Raw genomic sequence first — 20,690 nt, 5'->3', positions numbered from 1 at the left:
TGTCACGCTGGCCACGTGACCCGGAAGTGTCTCCGGACAGCGCTGGCCCCCGGCCAATAGATGTGAGATGGGCGCACAAACCCCAGAGTCTGTCAAGACTGGCCCGTACGGGCAGGGGTACCTTTACCTTTACCTTTAAGTTGAAAGGCATGCTGGGAAATGTAGTCGCTGCTCCTTCCGTCAGCCTGCCTGGAAGTCTCGCTGAACTCAATAGGACTCGCTTCACATTAAACATGCCTAGGTCGTGCTGCCCGTCTCTAAAAAGTCTTTTTGTGCCACAGTTTTTAAATTATTATTATTATTATTATTATTATTATTATTATTATTATTATTCCAAATGTGTTTTCATCACTCAGGGCTGCCTACAACCTATGGAGGGGGGGGACCCCAAATAGCATAAAATAAGGACATTAAGCAGCAGCAAAAAGGTGCTGAGGGCAGCGATAGACATGTTCTGCCACTGGTCCCTCAGAGGCCAAATCTTGCTCTTGGCACCTGCTGACCATGCCAACAGCGAGAAGCCGGTGACTGCCATTCACATTGCAGAAATGCCCTTTGGATGACTGAGTGCATTCTGCACATGTGCAGGAGCACTCTTGTGGCTGTTATTACCCACTCTGCCTCTTCTCGGGGGTTTCTGACTATCATCGTTTCGGTGGCAGGTGAAAAGGCTTTACTACAAAAAAAGCCCACCGAAAATGTATGAAAGGATTTAAACATACAAATGACTGCAGCACATTGATCCTTAGAGTTTCATCCAAGTGGATTGCACATTATTCTGGAAGGAACCATAAAGGCATATGATAATGCAAGTTGACGCACAATAAAAAAACTTGCCGCTTCCCAAGAATTAAGCCTCCCTTGCTTATAGCAAATGGAAATGGTCGTTGAAATGTACGCAAACATTTCCGCATTCGTGGCCTGGAGATAAGCTGGAGCCAGGAGCGGAAGAGCTGCCCTGATAGAACCAGTTTAGGTTGGTGGCCTTCCTGCTTTGGGGTCTGTCAGAAATACTCATTTCTCCAGAAGGAAGCTATTCATTATTAACATTTTAAAAACAATTCTGGGGCTACGTTTTCTGGGTGGGTGGGTGTGGTGCAGCTTCAAAAGCAGGAAAACAGTTCAACAACACCAAACCATGAAAATATTATTATTCTAGATTCTGGTGTCAAACACCTCGTATTGGTTCTAGGTTTGAAATTAAGATACTGTAAGCACTGCCAGGTTTCAGAGATAGGCTCCTGACTCTTACCTGTTCTTGACCTTCTAGCAAAGGTTGCTCCAGCAGCAAAAGGCCTATGAAATGGATTAGAGTCGACAATTCAGGACTCAATTCAATTTCATGTATACTTGCACTGGGTAATCTCTGGCCCAGGGCAGCTAACTGGGAAGGTGTGTGTTCAGGTAGGTAAGTAGGTAGGTAGGTAGGTGTTGCTTAGTGACCAGTCAGAGGGGCATGATCCTTACGGAGGTAACATCTGCTCTGGTCAGCTATGTAGTCCTGAGGGAGGTTCTTCTCAGTATGTTTGATTGAATGTCTCCCTGCTTTGTACAAGGCCTGAGGTAAGAACGACAAAACCCCTCCGTTCCTTCCTCTTCATATTATGTTCTGTTTCATTTAGCTTCTGCAACAAAGTGCTATCAAGACTTTTCTCCCTTTTTTTCTCATCTGCCTTAATTAAGTGGCTTTGGGAGTACTCCATCCTTTATGCATACTGAGGTTGCAGTCCTAAGTACACTGGCTAAAGCAGGCCTGACCAGCCTTTTTCACATTCCCTGTTAGCCAACCCTCCAAGCGCTGTATGCCAGAGATTTTCGTTCTTTTCTCATTTTTCTTTTGTTTTTTTGTCCCCTCTATATCACAGTTGCTTTATAATTGAAATTCTTTCGATAAAATATGAATACAAAAGAAAGAAGTCAATAATAGGTGTGGCCCAAACACTGGAGTCTAGATGTGGTGCAGTAGTAAAACTGCTAGCACATTACAAAGCTAAGCAGGGTCTGATATGGTTTTAAATTGGATGGGGAACCGTGTGTTCAGATTCCAGCATTGCAGGGGGTTGGATCAGATGACCCAAAAGGTCCCTTCTAACTACAATTCTTTCACTCTTTCCTCATTCCTCATCCTCTTTGCCTTTCACCCCCCTTTCTTTCGCTCTCACATTTATTTGTTGTTATTCACCCTCTTTCATCCCCGCTTTTCTGTTCTCATATATCTTTCCTTCCTTCTCCTCTCCTAATGCTTTCTTTCCTCCCCACCAATGCCCTATATACATCCATAGCACATATTATATACATATGCACACACGATTTCTACTTCCCTTTAAAAAATCTCAACAACTACAAAAATTATGCTTCCTGTGTGTGACCCACTTTAGGTCTGCATATGACGCACTTATCCCAACCTACCAGTTAAAGACTAGCAAACCAGGCGTCGTCAACATGTAGTGCCCTGAAGATGTTGGGATACAGCCTCCATCATCCCTGACTATTGGCCATGCTGGCTGAGGCAGATGGGAGCTGAGATCCAGAGCTGCTCACCTCTGAACAAGGCCATGCCAAGGCTTAAAACTACAAACCCCAAGCCCTACAAGACATAGAATCATAGAACTCAAAAGGGACCATGATGATGTCCAGTCCAACCCCCTGCAATGAAGGAATCTTTTGCCCAATGACCCTGAGATTAGAAGTCTCGTGCATGAACCACTAATAAGGGGAAGCGTTTCTGCTCATTCCTGAAAGATCACCTCCACGTTGCCTGCATGAAAAACAAAGGATGGCTTACAGATCAAGATGCATGGCTTGCCTGCCAGCTTGAGCCCTTGCACATGAAACACGAAACACTGTGAAAAGTAAAGGAAAGGACCCCTGGACGGTTAAGTCCAGTCAAAGGTGACTATGGGATGTGTGGCATTGCTTTCAGGCCAAGGGAGCCAGCGTTTGTCCACAGACAGCTTTCTGGGTCATGTGGCCAGCAGGACTAAACCGCTTCTGGTGCAACGGGACATCGTGATGGAAACCAGAGCGCACGGAAACGCCGTTTATCTTCCCGCCACAGCGGGACCTATTTATCTACTTGCACTGGTGTGCTTTCAAACTGCTAGGATGGCAGGAGCTGGGACAGAGCAACGGGAGTTCACTTTGTCGCGGGGATTCGAACCACCGACCTTCCGATTGGCAAGCCCAAGAGGCTCAGTGCTTTAGACCACGGCACCACCCATGTCCCTATACGAAACACTGTACTGTGCTGGCAACATATGAGAGGGGAAGTCCCGCAAACTGCCTCCAGGGGGTGCCCTCTTCCCAAATTTGCTCTCAGCAGGAGTAGCTGGCAGGCTGGATCTCCATCCTACCAAAGGGGAGTCTCTATAGTGAGGGGGAAAGAAGCAAAATATACACAGACAAACAGCGTGTTTCTCTCTGCTGCTGACAGTTCTCTTCCCAGGACTTCATATCCCATCCAACTGATTCCCGTCCCAGTTGTCACTAAGGGTGTCCAGCAGGCGCTGGCGTGCGAGGGCTCTCCGGAGGTGCATGCGATAGTCCTCCATCACCAAATCGTCCCAGCGCCGCAGTACAAAGTGGTTTTCGCCCAAAGTCAGTCCCGAACACAGGAGCTGGTTCCGCGTCCGGAAGTCTGACACTGTGATTAGCCACCTGTGTGTGGAGATAGGGAAGGGGGAGGCGTTTGTACTCTTAGTTATTTAATAAAAACTACTTGTGGACTGCAACTTCCTTAAAACACACACGCACACACACAAAAATCAAGAGCTGCGTACAAAAATACACACACTGCCCCGCTTGCTCCTCTCACCAACCCTAACAACTACAGACCCTCCAAGTGTCCCTATTTTCCAGGGACAGTCCCTGGTTTACAGAAGCCGTCCTGGTTTCCGATTTGATCCCGGAATGTCCCGCTTTTCCTTAGGACGTCCCCATTTTCATCAGAGAAATGTTGGGGGGTATGGAGTTATCCGACTCCTGAGCCGTCTGAAGGCAATCCTGTATAGAGAAGGCTTTTTAAAAAATGTTTCTTTTTTATGTACCGTATTTTTCGCTCTATAGGACACACTTTTTCCCCTCCAAAAATTAAGGGGAAATGTGTGTACGTCCTATGGCGCAAATGCAGGCTCCTTGGCTTCAGCGCTCCAGAGGCTTCGCGTTGCTTTCGCTGAAGCCTGGAGAGCGAGAGGGGTCAGTGCGCACCGACCCCTCTCGCTCTTCCAGGCTTCAGGGATAGCCGCCTGAAGCCTCCGGAACACAGTGGGAGGTCCCGCTGCGCTCCGGAGACTTCGGGTTCCTTTTGCTGAAGCCGGGAGAGCAAGACTCTCCTGGCTTCAGCAGAGAGGGAGAGCTGCACAGCGCCCCTTCAGCCAAGTGGGAGGAGAAATGGAAGGGGCTCCGTTTCTCCTGCCGCTTCGCTGAAGAGGCGCTGAGCAGAGAGGGGGAGATTTATTTTTTTCTTGTTCTCCCCTCTAAAACAAGGTGCGTTCTATGGTCGGGTGCATCCTATAGAGCGAAAAATACGGTATATATATTTTGGAAGCCACCCAGAATGCCTGGGGCAATCCAGTCAGATGGGCAGGATATAAACAGAAAAATTGCCTAACCCATGGGTAGGCAAACTAAGGCCCGGGGGCCGGATGTGGCCCAATCGCCTTCTAAATCCGGCCCAAGGACGATCCGGGAATCAGCGTGTTTTTACATGAGTAGAATGTGTGCTTTTATTTAAAATGCATCTCTGGGTTATTTGTGGGTTATAGGAATTCATTCCCCCCCCCAAAAAAAAAATATAGTCCGGCCCCCCCCCCAAGGTCTGAAGGACAGTGGACCGGCTCCCTGCTGAAAAAATTTGCTGACCCCTGGTCTCACCTGTTCTTCCGTCCAGCCGTCCCACAGATCACATTGATGTTCTCAAACTGGATGCTGCGCAGGAGTCCTGACTCAAACGCATCTGGAATGGCTTCCTCTACAGCTGCCAGGACCTCTGCATGGTTCATCTCCTTTTCAGGCTAAAAGGCGAAGGGAGAATCCCAAGTCATCCACTCTGACCACTCACTATGAGGTGCCAGCAACCTTCTTAAAGGAAGTCTAGGAAACAGGAAATGTACAGCTAAGCCAGTCTTTCTTTCAGGGTCCTCAGTTACATTAAAATCTGCACTGCACTCTTTTGCGTAAGATATTGTATTCTGGGCACCACAATTTAAGAATTAGAAAGGACCCCAAGGGTCATCTAGCCCAACCCCCTGCAATGTAGGAATCTCGGTTTTATAAAGCATCCATGACAGATGGTCATCCAGCCTCTGCTTAAAAGGAAGGAGAGTCCACATCCTCTCGAGGGAGACCATTCCACTGTCTAACAGCTCTTACTGTCAGAAAGTTCTTCTTCCTGTTTAGTCAGAATCTCCTACCTTGTAACTCAAAGCCATTGTTCGAGTCCTACCCTCCAGAACAGAAGAAAATAAGCTTGCTCCATCTTACACGTGACAGTCATGTGACAGCAATATTGTCTTTATTGATTTGTACCCCACCCATCTAACTGGGCTGCCCCAGCCACTCTGGGCAGCTTCCAACATACACGCAGTAAAACATTCAAAAACTTCCCTAAACAGGCCTGCCCTCAGATGTCTTCTTAAAGTCAGATACAGTGGAACCTCGGTTGTCTAACGCTTCAGAAGCTGAACAATTTGGAACCCGAACACCAACAACCTGGAAGTGAATGCTTCCGTTTTCAAACAATTTTCAGAAACCGAACATCTTCCAATGTGCATTTTTCATTTTTCCCCCATTGACTTTGCACCCAGCTCTTTGATTCTCGGTTTTCGAACTTTTCAGAAGCCGAACGGTCTTCTGGAACAGATGACGTTCAAAAACTGAGGTTCCACTGTAGTTGTTTATTTCATTGACATGTGATGGGAGGGCGTTCCACAGGGCGTGTGCCACTACCGAGAAGGCCCTCTGTCTGGTTCCCTGTACCTTCACTTCTCGCAGGGAGGGAACCGCCAGAAGGCCCTCGGCGCTGGACCTCAATGTCCAGGCAGAACGATGGGGTGGAGACGCTCCTTCAGGTATACTGGGCCAAGGCCGTTTAGGGCTTTAAAGGTCAGCACCAACACTTTGAATTGTGCTTGGAAACATACTGAGAGCCAATGGTAAGCCTTTCAGGACCAGTGTTATATGGTCCCAGCGGCCCAGAGATTCCACACCCCCAGTCTGTTCCTCCCACCTCCCACCAGCCAAAGGATTCCTTCCTGAAGACTGACCGGACTCTCCAGACAGAGGCAAAGGGGCCGGGCAGCTGGGGGCTTGGGGAACTTGCGAATACACGGGATTTCCATGTCCAGTGCCTCATATTCTGCAATGATCCGCTTCAAGTATTGACGCCTGGGTAGGGGAAGTGTGGGGAAGAAGAAAGAAAGCTGAAATCTCTACACCACACTGTTGATTGGTTTTATCTTAGCTATCTACTACATATTTTGGAAACTTGTTCATTGTGCATCGACACCTCTTAAGGAAGAGCTGTAGCTATGGTGGGGAGCAGGGGCTAGCCAGGTTTTTTTGCCCCAGGTGAAGCCTCCAGAGGGAGCCTGTGTGTGTGTGTGTGTGTGTGTGTGTGTGTGTGTGTGTGTACACAAATGCACATGGGAAGGTGTGCCAAACTGGATCTTTGACCCAGGTGAAATAAAGCCTAGTTTATTTGGAAATATATCCCGAGCCTTCAGTATTCTCTCCTCCAGAGGAAAGCAAAGCTGGATAACTCTGTCCCTGGAAGTTACATTCTTATGACCCAGGAGAACACTGACATAAATAGTGCTTACGAAGTTTTACGTGGCGGGGGACAATGCTGCTCCAAGTCAAGGAAAAGACAAGAGGTTCCCTCTTCACTCTCACTTTCCGGCAGAAGAAGGGCTGCAGAAGGAAAAAGAATGATAAGGATCATCATAAAAATCACATTATGTTTCCGAGCACAATTCAAAGTGTTGGTGCTGACCTTTAAAGCCCTAAATGGCCTTGGCCCTGTATACCTAAGGAGCATCTCCACCCCCATCGTCCAGCCCGGAACTGAGGTCCAGCTCTGAGGGCCTTGTGGCGGTTCCCTCCCTTTGAGAAGTGAGGTTACATGGGAAATTTTGGAACAAGAGGGGGACAAACTGAAATTACAGAGTTATGAGAAGTTGAAGTTTAAAGTACGAGACTGGCTCCATTATTACCAAATAATGGAGGTTTACAAACAGGACAGGAAAATTGGCTTTCAGGTGGAGAAAACAAAATTAGAAACAGAACTGTTAGAACCCAATACTAAGAATCTGTCAAGAATGTATAACTTGCTGCTGAAATGGAATACGCAAGATGAAACAGTGAAATCAGCTATGATTAAGTGGGCACAAGACATTGGTCATAACATCATGTTTGCTGACTGGGAAAAGTTGTGGACACCAGTATAAAGTTTACGGCATGTAATGCCTTAAGAGAAAATATTATGAAAATGATTTACAGGTGGTACATGACCCCAGTCAAGCTTGCAAAGATCTATCAGCTGCCCGATAATAAATGTTGGAAATGTAAAGAACCTGAAGGTACTTTCTTCCACCTTTGGTGGACATGCCCGAAGATTAAGGCTTTCTGGGAAATGATATATAATGAAATGAAAAAGGTACTTAAATGTACTTTCCCTAAGAAACCAGAAGCTTTTCTCTTGGGCATTGTCGGCCAATTGGTGCCAAAGAAAGAACTTTTTTTATGTATGCCACAACAGCAGCAAGAATACTCATTGCAAAGTATTGGAAGACACAAGATCTACCCACTCTGGAAGAATGGCAGATGAAGGTGATAGACTACATGGGACTGGCTGAAATGACCGGCAGAATCCGTGACCAGGGGAAAGAGACGGCGGATGAAGACTGGAAGAAATTTAAAATTTATCTCAAGAAACATTGTAAAATTAATGAATGTTAAAATGTTGAGGTTTTTGAAAAAAGGGGATTACAGCTGTAAAAGATTAAGTAAAGGAAAAGATTAAGGGAAAATTATGATAAAATCGAGGGGCAGGATTTGCTGAAACAAATGGAAATTGGGATGCAGAAAGGGGAGGTATGGGGAAGTCGGTGAAGTAAGGTTTAAGAAAAAAGGATTTGAAATTATACATGTTTGTTTATGCGTTTGTTTGTTTCTATTGTGTAATGTCTGTGTTTATAAAAATTGTGAAAAACCAATAAAAATTCTATTAAAAAAAAGAGAGAAGTGAGGTTACAGGGAACCAGGCAGAGAGTCTTCTCGGTAGTGGCGCCCGCTCTGTGGAACACCCTTCCATCAGATGTCAAGGAGATAAAACAACTATCTGACTTTTATAAGTCATCTGAAGACAGCCCTGTTTAGGGAAGTTTATAATGTTTGATGTTTTGTTGTGTTTTTAATATTCTGTTGGGAGCTGCCCAGAGTAGCTGGGGAAACTCAGCCAGATGGGCAGGGTATGTATGTATGTAATGTATAAATAATCAACTAAGGGATTACCATAGAGGGTTACATTAAATTGAAACAGGCAGGAGAGCCACACATATCTCTGCAAGGTCTGTAGAATAAAACGGCCTATCGTTTTATTGCTGTAAAACCCTCCTGCTATAGTCGTGCATGTGTGTACCTGGTTCTATAGTACAGCTATTGAGTCTCAGGGCTTGACTGACATTCCAGGGTTTTAGCCCCATTCTCAGGACCACGAGGGGAAGGAGCTAAATCTGGGATTCAGGTAACCAGGCTATTTTCTCCAACACACACACACACCCTGCCCCGGCTTTATCTCCCCATTCTGTAGATCAAACCGGTTATAGCCAATATGGTGCTCTCCAAACAACTTGAACTACCATCAGCCCTGGCCAGCCCCAGCCAGTATAACTGAGGGTAGATGGGAACTGTGGTCCAGCAGTGCCTGGTGGGCCGCAGATTCCCCATCCCTGCACTAGACGCTTGCGGAATTGAGTTCCAGCATCAGCCTGAGCCTTCTCCTGGCTGTGCTGCCCACCCCTCAGCTCCCTTCCTCCTCCTCCTCATTTCACTGCTACATTTTTCCTGGCATGGGTTCAAACTCTACTGTGTTTAGGACTGGATGATTATGTTAAAAGCTGGTGTTGGCAGCATCAGCATCTTCTTCCAACGGGGTGCTGCAGGTAAAGCGGGAGGGAGAAGGAACGTGAGCAGGGCTTTGTCAGCTGAAGCCCCCAACGCTCACGGAGGCCAAGAATGGGGAAGGGCTGTGGCTTAGTGGTAGGGAATCTCATTTCCATTTAGAAGGTTCAATCTGTGCAGACCAAGTCTCCCTATCTTCCAGGGACAGTCCCGGATCTGCAGAGGCCGCCCTGGTTTCTGATTTGATCCCAGAATGTCCTGATTTCCCTGAAGACGTCCCTACTTTCATCAGAGAAATGATGGAGGTTATGTTAGAATTCCTGCTCCACGATTGCAGTCATGGGATTTTTGTCTTTCACATGACGGTGTGTGTTTTGACTCCACAGAGTGGGAAGTGACGGAGACAGGATGTTTGTGTTACTGTGTTCCATGAAGTGGGACTATTGCCCTTTGTTCTTTTTCTCTTTGCTATCTGATGCTAGAGAGAGAGGGAGCCATGTTGCAGTGCTCCGTGTGTGTTTATATGTAAACAAAGTAGATTAGCCAAAATGCTGAGTTGCTGAGGTCTATCATGCAATGCTGCGAAGACTCTGCGGATCCCTAAGTGTGTTGATGTCTGTTGGCATCGGTCACTGTGATGTTCGGGCAGAAGAAAGCTTTTGAAGCTCCCGAACGATCGACCAGGAGGGAGAAAACATGCCAGTCGGGCATGTGTCTCTGCCAGGGTCCTACTCGAGTGTAGGCTGAACTCCTGACAGGTTTCGGAGTTATGAGACTCCTGAGCCATCTGAAGGGAAGTTTTTTTGATGTTTAATGTTTTATTATATGTTGGAAGCCACCCAGAGTGACTGGGGCAATCCAGTCAGATGGGCAGGCTATAAATAGTAAAAGTTTTATTCGTGGAATAGGATGCCTCTGTTTTCATCTGTTGGGGGTTATGTCTTCAAGCAGGCCTGAGGATGACCTCTGCCTGAAATCTTGGAACCTGTTGCCAGTCAGTGCAGACGGCATTTAGCTAGATGGTATACTGCTGTTTCCCATGTTCCTAATAGTGGTGTTTCATGTGTCTCGTGACCCTTACTTGGCTCCCACTGGATGCCGGAACTGGAACGCAATTTAGCCCCTTCATTCTCGTCTTCTTGCATCCTAGGGAACAGGGGAAAACAACATGGGTTAAGCCTGCTTGGTAATAACCGAAATGTGGCCTCCCCAGTCCCCCAACCACCACCACCCCGCCCCCAAAAAATATGCTCTGGCTTTTGCATATGGAGAAAGAGCAGTTGTGCCTTCCACACCTTTTAGATTCTGAAATGAAGAAGGAATCTCTCAATTTCCACTCCCAAATGAATTATTGCTTTGATGTAACCAGCAGCAGTTGGCGTGCCATGGGTTCGTTTATTTTATTTATTTCATAAAACTTACACACCGCTTGACTGTAAAAAACTCAAAGCGGTTTACACAACAGGTTGGTTAGTTTTGCGGGCAATTGCACGGCCGTCTGGAGTTTGCACTTCCAGGCAAGGAGAGAGAAGGGACTTGGTTGTGCAAAAGGCAAGGAGGGCCAACAGTAGGTTGCACCAGAGAGTGAGTGGCAGGCAGAGCTAACTGATTTTCATTTTATCTCAATCTTCATCCTATACTGGTCATTTGAAATAAATGTGTTTTAAGCATGTGACACCGGAGGGCGCTGTAGAGCAATGTAAAATCATCAATGTAAAATTGCATTGAGAGCTGTATATTTCTCTTTTTTAAAGCGTTTTTACAGTCAGTGTAGATCCAGCCCCTACTGAGTTCTACAAAGGCTAAATGCAGACTAAGGAGAAGGAAGCTGACAGTCGGTTTCAGCCACCCACGGTTAGAGTTTAAGAAAGCAGGCCGGAGGTTGCTGGCGAAGGGCAGACCGGTCGAACACGCTCCCGTATCTGCCATAATAAACCACTGGGTTTCATGCCACATTTTAAATAAACAACTGCACAGATTAACTTATGGAACTCTCTGCCACAAGAGGCAGTGGTAGTCACTAAGCTTACTTGGCCTTGGAAAGGGCATTAAGGCAAGCATATGGGGAAGGAAAATATGAATAGCTGCTGGGCATGATGACTAAATGCTGGCTCTGGGATTAGAGGCACCCTGCTACAGAGTACCGGAATAATAATAATAATAATAATAATAATAATAATAATAATAATAATTGCTAGCTGCGCCTTTGGTCTTAGCCAGCAGGTTTCTTCTTGTGTTCTTATGTTCTCTTTTTTATTTTTGCCCTCCCCAAAGCAGCCGTGAGAAATTAGTAGGAATCATCTCATTTTACAAGGAAGAATAAGAAACTGAGATGGAAGCACACTGAGACTTTTCTGATGTTATCCCGGGCATTTCGAAGCAGCCATACATGTCGTTATTTCACATTTGGAAGGATTCGCCTGTTAAAGAAATTCGGCACAGTTTGCATTTTAAATCACGAAGCCAAACGCCCCGATTTGCACTCCCCACCCCTCTCCAAACAATAACGTGAGCCAAAATCCAGCTACCCTTTGAAAGCCTCACCTCTCCAAATTTTGTGATGCAGTCCTCCAACTGCAAAATGTGTCTGTTGGGGGAAAGCTTTCATACAAATTCAGGTATTTGCGTGACACCGACATACAGGAATGCATGACAGTATATCAGTGGAAATTGCTTGCAAAAAAAAAATGTGTACATTGGGCAAAATTCATAATGTACATAATATGCATGTGTCTATTCAGATAGATCTGCACTAGAATGCTGAGGAATCTGCACTGTGACTTTTTATTTTATTTTACAGTTTTGTAAACCTATGGGGAAGTGTGGCGACCTGGATTGAAGACTGAAAAATGAGAAAAACCAAAATGGACAGATTCATCCACTCCTGTTCTCCATATAGATCAGGGACATCATGTTGGGAGACATTTACATTGCAGGGAGGAAGATCAATTGTCATGGGGAGGGCAGTCAGGGCTTGCACAGAAAGAAACCAGCTGCATGGATTGTTTTTTATTCCCAACACGTTTTGATCTGTACTCATCCTCAGCAGGGTAATAAGGACTGTTCTAAGACAGGGTAGTAAGGACTGTTTAAACATGCTTCAAAGCAGCAGCTTAACTCAAGCCGCCCCATCTGGCTCCTGCAATCAGGGCAAATTTACTTTGACATGTGTTCCAGTCCTTCAATCACAGGGTACTGGAGCGCCCAGTGCCCCAGTCTCCAAACCTGGCACCTCCAGTTAAAAAAAGGCTCAGATAGCAGATAGACCTCTCTGCCTAAGGTACCCCGGTGAGCCAATGCCAGTCAGAGTAGATCAGAGTTTCTCAAACTTGGGTCTCCAGCAGTTGTTTATACTACAACTCGCATCATCCATAGCTAGCAGGACCAGTGGTGAGGGATGATGGGAATTGTAGTCCCCCAAACAGCTGGAGACCCAGGTTTGGGAAACCCTGGAGCAGATCATGCTACAGGTGTGAGGAACCTTTGGACCTCCAGATGTCGTTGAACCACAACTCCCATCATCCCTGTCTATTGGCCGACTGTGGCTAGAGCTGATGGGAGTTGTAGTTCAACAACTTCCCATAGCTTCTGGACTGGGCGAGATGGACAAGCCATCGGCCGTGGAATAAGGCGGATTCCTTGGAACAGGACAAAGGGTCAAAGAACCTGATTGTTCAGTCGGTAGAGCAAGAGACCCTCAATCTCAGGGTTGTGGGTTTGAGCTTTGGAATAGATTGTATTGGAATAGATGCATTGTAGGAGGTTGGACTAGATGGTGGACTAGATCGTGGTCTCTTCCAACTCTACAATTCTATGATTCTATTATTCTGTGAAAAGAAGATAACCACAGCAATATTGAAGCTGGGACTCAGCTACACTAGTGAAGAAAATGTGTTTTATATGTGTTACAGCACTGTGACACCAGATGGCACTGTGGAGTCCTGTCTTTCGCCAGCGTGATTTCGCTTAATGAAGTTTACAACACGTTTCCTGAAACGCTTTTTTTGATGTGTCCAACCTTACAGTTGATTCCCAGGTCCTTCTCTGCACAAACGGAAACATAGAAAGGAACTGAAGTTTATATGCCCCTGCACCCCAAAATAAGCTTTAATCTATCTCAATAACACAAACATCCCATGCCACTTTGGAGATCCGCAGTAATACTCCAGTCAAACTGGGGGGGGGGGGCTTCAACACCAATCGGCACATGATGAGCCCAAATGGCACTTACAAAGAAGGAATGGAGGAGGGTGCACCCCATGATAAGCTTTGGGCCACCCCTTTTAAAAAGTCTAGTGGCTGAGCTCTTTTTTGAACATTTGTACGGAACTGGGAACTAGTAACCAAATTCATAATAGAACACATAGCTAGGTAGGGATAGGAAACCTGTGGCCATTGAGAGGTTAAAAAAAGGTAAAGGACCCCTGACAGTTAAGTCCAGTCGCGAACGACTCTGGGGTTGCAGTGCTCATCTTGCTTTACTGGCCAAGGGAGCCGACGTTTGTCCGCAGACAGTTTTTCCGGGTCATGTGGCCAGCATGACTAAGCCTCTTCTGGCGAACCAGAGCAGGACACGGAAACGCCATTTACCTTCATGCCAGAGTGGTACCTATTTATCTACTTGCACTTTGACGTGCTTTTGAACTGCTAGATGGGCAGGAGATGAGACCGAGCAATGGGAACTCACCCCGTCGCGGGGATTCGAACCGCCAACCTTCCGATCGGCAAGCCCTAGGCTCACCATCCCTAGCTATTGGCCCTAGTGACTACAGCTGATAGGAGCAGGAATCCAACCACATCTGGAGAGGCACAAGGATCCCACACCCCTGCAGTAAACCTGCCCTCTAGCACCTGCCACCCAAACCACTCAGTCACTCCCCAAAACAACATGGCATCCTCTGGAATGAATAGGCTATGGAGGCAGATTCTCCCAGTTCAAGGCCTCCACAAGGCTGGCATCCCTGCCTAGCCTCCTCCAGCTAACCTTATCTTTTTTTCTGGTTTAAGAGGTTTCAGCCTTCCAGCAGGCCAACAGCAAAGATTCAAAACCAGTTCCGGGGTTCCAGAATGCTGACTCCGCTGCAAGGGAGGGGGATGTAGAAGATGGGGAGACTGCCAGCAGGTGGAGCCAGAGCCAATGGCACGCAGAGCCAGCTCATTGTCAGAAGCGAGCCCGCAGCAAATCACACAGAGTGGGTGAAATTAACTCCTTATTAGAAATGCAGAATCCACACAGGCATACTGGGCCTAATGAGCAGGTAGGTCTTGCCCCCTCCCCCATATGAGGCAGTTGCAGAAACTAAAGTTCCCCACCTTCCCACAGCCACCTAAGTCTATTCCCCTCCAGGGTTTTTTTCCAAGCAATATGAGACTATGCTAGTGTACCTGCCTTTGCTCCTTCCGCTTCATGCCTCTCCTGGTCCCGGGAGACCAGGAGGGAGGCGAGCTTGTTGCAGCAGGAGGAGAGATCCCTGTGCTCCTTCAGCAGCCTGACTCATCTCTGCCTCTTGGCCTCTCACCTTCCCTGCTTCTGTTTCTGCTTCTGGACTTTAGTTTACTGCAGATTCTCCCCGTTTCCTCTTCAGTTTCCAACTCCTCCTCCCAGTCTTCTCCCTCTGACCACTCATTGACATCCTACCACCAATCCCCTGGTATTGAGCCTTCTTCCCTTGCGGGTTTCTCAGCTGCTTCCTCCCACCATTCTTCTGCATCCATCGTCCAACCAGTCAACGTTGTAGTTAGTCCTGTTGACATTTCCATTCCACCTTAAGTAACAGACCTGGGATTGTCACGTGTCACATGTCTGTTTACATTCCAGTATGCTGGGAACTTCCGTTGTGTGTATAGATTTTGCTTTTAGCTGTTCTCACTGAGACGACATGAGAGGGAGACGACATGTTTCTTTGTCCTGATTTATGATTAATAAATCTGTAGTTGTACTATGCTTCCACAAGCCTCACGCCTATTCTGTGTGCACAGTTCGATCCGCTGATAGTGTGCCCTGGCTCTCAAACCCGGGTCGCTGATTTACGTTGGAGCAGAGGCGGGGGTCTTCGCAGCGGGACGGCTGGAAGGGAATGGCCCAGCAGAGGCTTGCCTCCCGGCCCTCTGCATGTTGACAAGTCCAACCCACTGATGTAGTTAGGTTAGGCTGTGTTGTTTAGTCGTTTAGTCGTGTCCAACTCTTCGTGACCCCATGGACCAGAGCACGCCAGGCACTCCTGTCTTCCACTGCCTCCTCAGTTTGGTCAAACTCATGCTGGTAGCTTCGAGAACACTGGCCAACCATCTCGTCCTCTGTCGTCCCCTTCTCCTTGTGCCCTCCATCTTTCCCAACATCAGGGTCTTTTCCAGGGAGTCCTCTCTTCTCATGAGGTGGCCAAAGTATTGGAGCCTCAGCTTCAGGATCTGTCCTTCCAGTGAGCACTCAGGGCTGATTTCCATCAGAATGGATAGGTGTGATCTTCTTGCAGTCCATGGGACTCTCAAGAGTCTCCTCCAGCACCATAATTCCAAAGCATCAATTCTTTGGCGATCAGCTTCCTTTATGGTCCAGCTCTCACTTCCATTAGGTTAGGCTATATAGACTTAAATATCTTACAGGAGAGAGGCTCTTCAGAGGATGCTGAATCTTCCTTTGCTTACTCCAGCCCCACTGCATTTGGGGGTCCACCAGCTTATTCTGCTTAGTGGAGCCTGGGGCCTCCCCCCCCCCAAGTCCTACCCTGCCTGCTCCCTCTTTCAGTAGCACACGCAGCCAGCAAAGACCTTCAGTGAACCACATGCAAGGTAAATGCCATTCCCTGTCCTACCATTAACAAGAAAACTGCAGCAATTTTAATTAAGTTGCCTCTTTGGAAGGGTCTCTGGCTCTGCAGCATCTCTCCCATTTATGCTGAGATGCATAATAGACAGAGAGCTATTCGGAGACCCCGGTAATATTTGCAGTTCCATTTGCCAATCACCTTGTTGCAGAGTGCCAAAGATTAGCTAGCAGCCTGGGAAAAGAATTAAGTTGCTGAAAGTTCCGAGGCGTGAATTGCTTTTCCAAATAGCCATTAAAATGTGTTTCAGAGCACTTAGTTGTTTTCATAATGGTTTTTTCGGGATATTCCCCAAAAGCCCTCCACCCCCATCCAAAAGATTGCCCTTCCCAATGTTCTGTGACCTTGAAATGCATTGAGATGGCCAGGGAGACTGACCCAATACCTGCATATAGGGATTGGGAGTAAATCTGTTTCAGATCGCATTCATAGGTGATCCTACCTAATTCACACTTTGCATACCGAAATGGTACAGTGGTACCTCTGGTTAAGAACTTAATTCGTTCTGGAGGTCCGTTCTTAACCTGAAACTGTTCTTAACCTGAGGTACCACTTTAGCTAATGGGGCCTCCTGCTGCCCTGTGTCGCTGCCACATGATTTCTGTTCTCATCCTGAAGCAAAGTTCTTAACCCGAGGTACTATTTCTGGGTTAGTGGAGTCTATAACCTGAAGCGTCTGTAACCCGAGGTACCACTGTATTTGAAATTTGCACTTCTCTGAATTTTGCAATTCAGATCTCTAGGCAAGTAATGTGTACAAGGAATCATATGCTAGAGCACTAGTCTCTGGCCGTTTCAGACCCACTTTTAACCCAAACATGCACTTAGGATCCCATGTCTTAATCTTTTACCATATCTTTGCTCCTGTTGCAACCCACCTTGGATCAGGCCATGACCCCCACTAGTGGGTCTTGACCTACAAGCTGAAGCCCAGTGTACCGGGGACAGTGGGCTTAAACATGCATATTCTGGCATACTACCCTGGACACTTTGCAGGGGGTTGGACTGGATGACCCTCACGTTCCCTTCCAACTCTACAGTTCTATGATTAGTAAATATATAACGTGTTTCATATTTGAAAATACATAATATAAGGAGAAATTGTTTGATAACATAAATATAAATTAGGGGAAATTGCATAGACACATGTATGTGCATATTCTATGATTAGTAAATGTATACAGTGGTGCCCCGTAAGACGAATGCCTCGCAAGACGGAAAACCCGCTAGACGAAAGGGTTTTCCGTTTTGGAGGTGCTTCGCAAAACGAATTTCCTATGGGCTTGCTTCGCAAGACGACAATGTCTTGCGAGTTCCTGCTGGTTTTTTTCCCTCCCCCCCTTTTCCTAAGCCGCTAAGCCGCTTATCAGCTGATCTGATCAGCAGATAAGCCGCTAAAAGCTGCTAATAGCGCTAATCTGCTAATCCTTCAATGGGCTTCCTTCGCAAGACGAAAAAACCGCTAGACGAAGAGAATCACAGAACGGATTCTTTTCGTCTTGCGAGGCACCACTGTAATGTGTTTCATATATGCATATATGAAAACACATTATATAAGGAGAAATTGCTTGATAACATAAATATAAATTAGGGGAAATTACACAGGCACATGTATGTGTTTATTGGAAGGAATCCTCACTGAAAAGCTAATGAATGTTAATTTTCTAATTGCTAACTGATGTGGAACTATGGAGAACTGAATTTAAGATTGGGGAGAAGATGGAAAATGGAGGGAAACCAATACTGACAGATTCACCCACCCTGAATGAAACATCAGTACCCCACGGTCAATTGCAAGCTTGACTCAGCTCAGCTCGGTTCATTCTTTGGCAGCCACGCTCTGCTCTCAAGACACGGTAAGCAAGACGGGACGGCGGCACAGTTGGTTGCCAACGCTAGGTCCTCCTGGTAGACAGGTTGGGCCTCTCCACCCTGGGTGACCTGCGCCTAGTCGCTCTAATCTGCCCAACAAACCTAATTCACAGGGTATCTGAAGAAGTGTGCATGCACACGAAAGCTCATACCAAGAACTAACTTAGTTGGTCTTTAAGGTGCTACTGGAAGGAATTTTTTTATTTTGACTATGGCAGACCAACACAGCTACCTATCTGTCACAGGGTTGTTGTGAAGATATAAAAGGGGGAAGAATTGTGAGCTCCTTGGGGGAAAGGGAGACTCAAACACAACAAAGAAAAAGACATTAAATGCTCAAGTTAAAGCCTTTTTATTCTCTCAGGCTTTTGGCGAGCGCTGACATGATCCTTCTGTCATCTGTCGCCTGCCCACTTTGCTGCTGCCTGTTCTTTTCCTATTGTGTGTGAGGGGGTGGGGTGTGTAAGATTGTCGTTTCACCTTATATGGCTTTCCATTGTCATTCTTTTATTTTTGGACTCTAAGGCATGTGGTATGGTTCTCAGAGTACTGGCCTAAGGCCAGGAAGAGTTGGGTTCAAATCCCTGCTCAAGGAACCCGATACTCTAGAGCATATATTTTTTTTCTGTGATTTTGGCAGTTATGCCAGAAAACAATTATTTGAGGCCCTAAAATTTAATAGACAGATTTTTACACAACCAACTGTTCAGCACCTGCTGGCGGACAGCGATGATCAAATTACTTTAATAGTGGCTGAATTTTTAAGTGCTGTCCATGAAGAAAGAATGGGCCATGATAAAGAGACTTAGTGGTTTTTAATGGTAGGTGATGTTGTTGTATTGTATTATATATATTATATTATTTTTGTACATCGATTCATTTCTTGGAGTTAAGAATAGGACTAGGATAAATTGTGTTCGCTGAGCCCGTATTTTATACAGTCTGTATGTGATGTTTGTTTGTGAATGTGTGGTGTGTTATGCCTAATAAAGGATTTTATTATTATTATTAAATCCCTGTTCAGCCACTAAGCTTGCTGGTTGATTTTAAGCCAGGCACAATCTCTAAGGATAAAATGAAATGGAGGAGGACCACGCTGGTGCCTTCAGTTCCTTAGAGGAAGGAATCCAAATAAAGCATATTCCACTGACAAGGCTACAATTCCCAGAGTTCCCTGTGAGGAATCATTAAATCACTATGTCAACTGGAACTCTATGAAGGGAATGGGAGTCTCCTAACAACTATCAGCACCCTTAAGAAACTGCATCTCTCACAGTTCTTTGGGGGAAACCGTGACTGTTCAGATTAGTACCATAGTATTTTAAATGTATGGAGTGAATGTGAGCGATGTTGAGACAGAGGAACTATTAAGTCTGACTTGGTCTAAGACAACTTCCTATGGCTAATCAGATGACTTTGTCCGCCAGCACGGAGGACCAGGGATGGCTGATTCCCATTGGGGCTGGTAGGGCAGAATGTGTTGGTTTTCATATTTTTGTTTGGTTAAAAGAACAAAGCACTAGGTAGAAAAATAAAAAAGAGAATTTCCTGGAAGCCTAGATCCAGGTTAGGGGCAAGTACTCTTTGGTGAGAGAGTCCCAGCAGAGATTTAAAATCACAAGCCATGCAGCAAAGTAAATGTGAGTGGAAATATAGCCTTAGACCTTTAAAATATTCCCTACTAAGTTGCTTCCAAAATCCCCCACCTCCATTAGCAAAGAAAGAGAACACACATTTGGTAAGTTAAAAATGGTTTACTTAGAAATAAATAAATAAATTTAATTTATACCCCGTCCATCTGGTTGGGTTGCCCCAGCCACTCTGGGCAGCTTCCAACACATATAAAAACATAATAAAACATCAAACGTTAACAATAACCATCTGATCCAATAGAAAAAGTCACAATAACTTTAAACAACTTATATAAAATACAACAAATATTAAATAATCCATTAGAATTTCAAGCACTTCAAAGGCCAGGTTCATGTTCTTTTCCATACAGTAGCAAGATAGGCAGAAAAACTTAGGTCAGTTTCAGAGTGATAAATGTTTCTGAATTATTGGTACAGAAAAACAAAGGTGGCTTGCTTAAGCCATGTGGTCTAAATTTGGAGCATTGAGCTTAGACCTCTTACTGGTAGGGTTCACATAGTAGAAGTGAGATTGGTAACCCTTCCTGCCAAGGAAGGAAGTGCGACTTAGGTAGGCCTGGCAGAACAGCTTACTCTATGGTCTTAACCCCTTCATGTATTAACCAGAGTTCAGCATGCTGGTTTATAAAGCTGATTTATGCCACAGAATTCCATTCTCCCTCCCTCCCACCTAGTTTTCTGCTTCCCCTGCCTGCCCCAACAGCCGGCCAGCATCCCACATCCACTGAGCATGCTCAGTGTGTTCCCCCTTCCATTCCTAGGATTTCTCCCTGGAGTCTTAAGATTATTTACTAATTTACTTTCAGAAAGCATTTATATCACTCAAGAGCCCCATAAGAGCAATTTACATAAAAGAACCAAGCAAAAAAACAAAACAAAAACCCAAACCCCCGCACCCATTAATTAACAAGAATGAAAAGGAAAAACCTTAAAATCAAATGGAGCAGAGCTAAAACCTTCACTCCTATATTAAAAGCCATTAAGAACCACACAGAATAAGAGTATTTTTACTGCCCACTGAAATGCTAGCAGGCTTCGGCCTAGCCTCACCACTTAACAGATTAAAGGCATTAAAAACTTCCCTATGCAGAATTGACTTCAGACAGCTTGGGGGTTGGACAACTCCATACCCTCCAGCATTTCTCCAGTGAAATCGGGGACATCCTAAGGAAAAGTGGGACATTCTGCGATCAAATCGTAAACCGGGACGGCTTCTCTAAAT

The 20,690-nt window shown here is 45.8% G+C and overlaps 1 protein-coding gene across 2 annotated transcripts; it reads right to left on the bottom strand.

Moving 5' to 3' along the window:
• Window positions 1-3,413: 3,413 nt before the first annotated feature.
• LOC309516042 (uncharacterized protein C19orf81 homolog) lies at window positions 3,414-14,170 on the bottom strand. Of its 2 annotated transcripts, none has more exons than XM_082194539.1 (7): window positions 14,105-14,170; window positions 11,665-11,793; window positions 10,202-10,266; window positions 6,819-6,909; window positions 6,264-6,384; window positions 4,873-5,012; window positions 3,414-3,657 (listed from the first exon to the last, which is right to left on the bottom strand). In XM_082194539.1, exons 2-7 carry the CDS (start codon window positions 11,769-11,771, stop codon window positions 3,450-3,452), a joined length of 732 nt encoding a protein of 243 aa, XP_082050665.1. In that variant the 5' UTR covers window positions 11,772-11,793; window positions 14,105-14,170; the 3' UTR covers window positions 3,414-3,449. The 2 variants fall into 2 exon arrangements, with proteins under 2 accessions (XP_082050665.1, XP_082050666.1); XM_082194540.1 differs by having other exon boundaries at window positions 11,665-11,707; window positions 14,105-14,157.
• Between the last annotated feature and the right edge of the window lie 6,520 nt (window positions 14,171-20,690).

Source organism: Podarcis vaucheri (genome assembly GCF_965113315.1).
Source record: "Podarcis vaucheri genome assembly, chromosome: 13".
NCBI classification, from domain to species: domain Eukaryota; kingdom Metazoa; phylum Chordata; class Lepidosauria; order Squamata; family Lacertidae; genus Podarcis; species Podarcis vaucheri.
The sequence above is the reverse complement of the archived record's forward strand: the minus strand, read 5'-3'. Positions and strand labels throughout refer to the sequence as shown.

Bases quoted from the DNA above. Each gene is read 5' to 3' on its own strand.
- LOC309516042 (XM_082194539.1), bottom strand. From the start codon at position 11,771: ATGCATTCCTGTATGTCGGTGTCACGCAAATACCTGAATTTGTATGAA. The intron at 10,267-11,664 runs GTGAGGCTTTCA...CCTGTTCCCTAG, and splicing joins GCATCACAAAATTTGGAGAG to GATGCAAGAAGACGAGAATG. The intron at 3,658-4,872 runs GTGAGACCAGGG...CTCCACACACAG, and splicing joins ACGGCTGGACGGAAGAACAG to GTGGCTAATCACAGTGTCAG.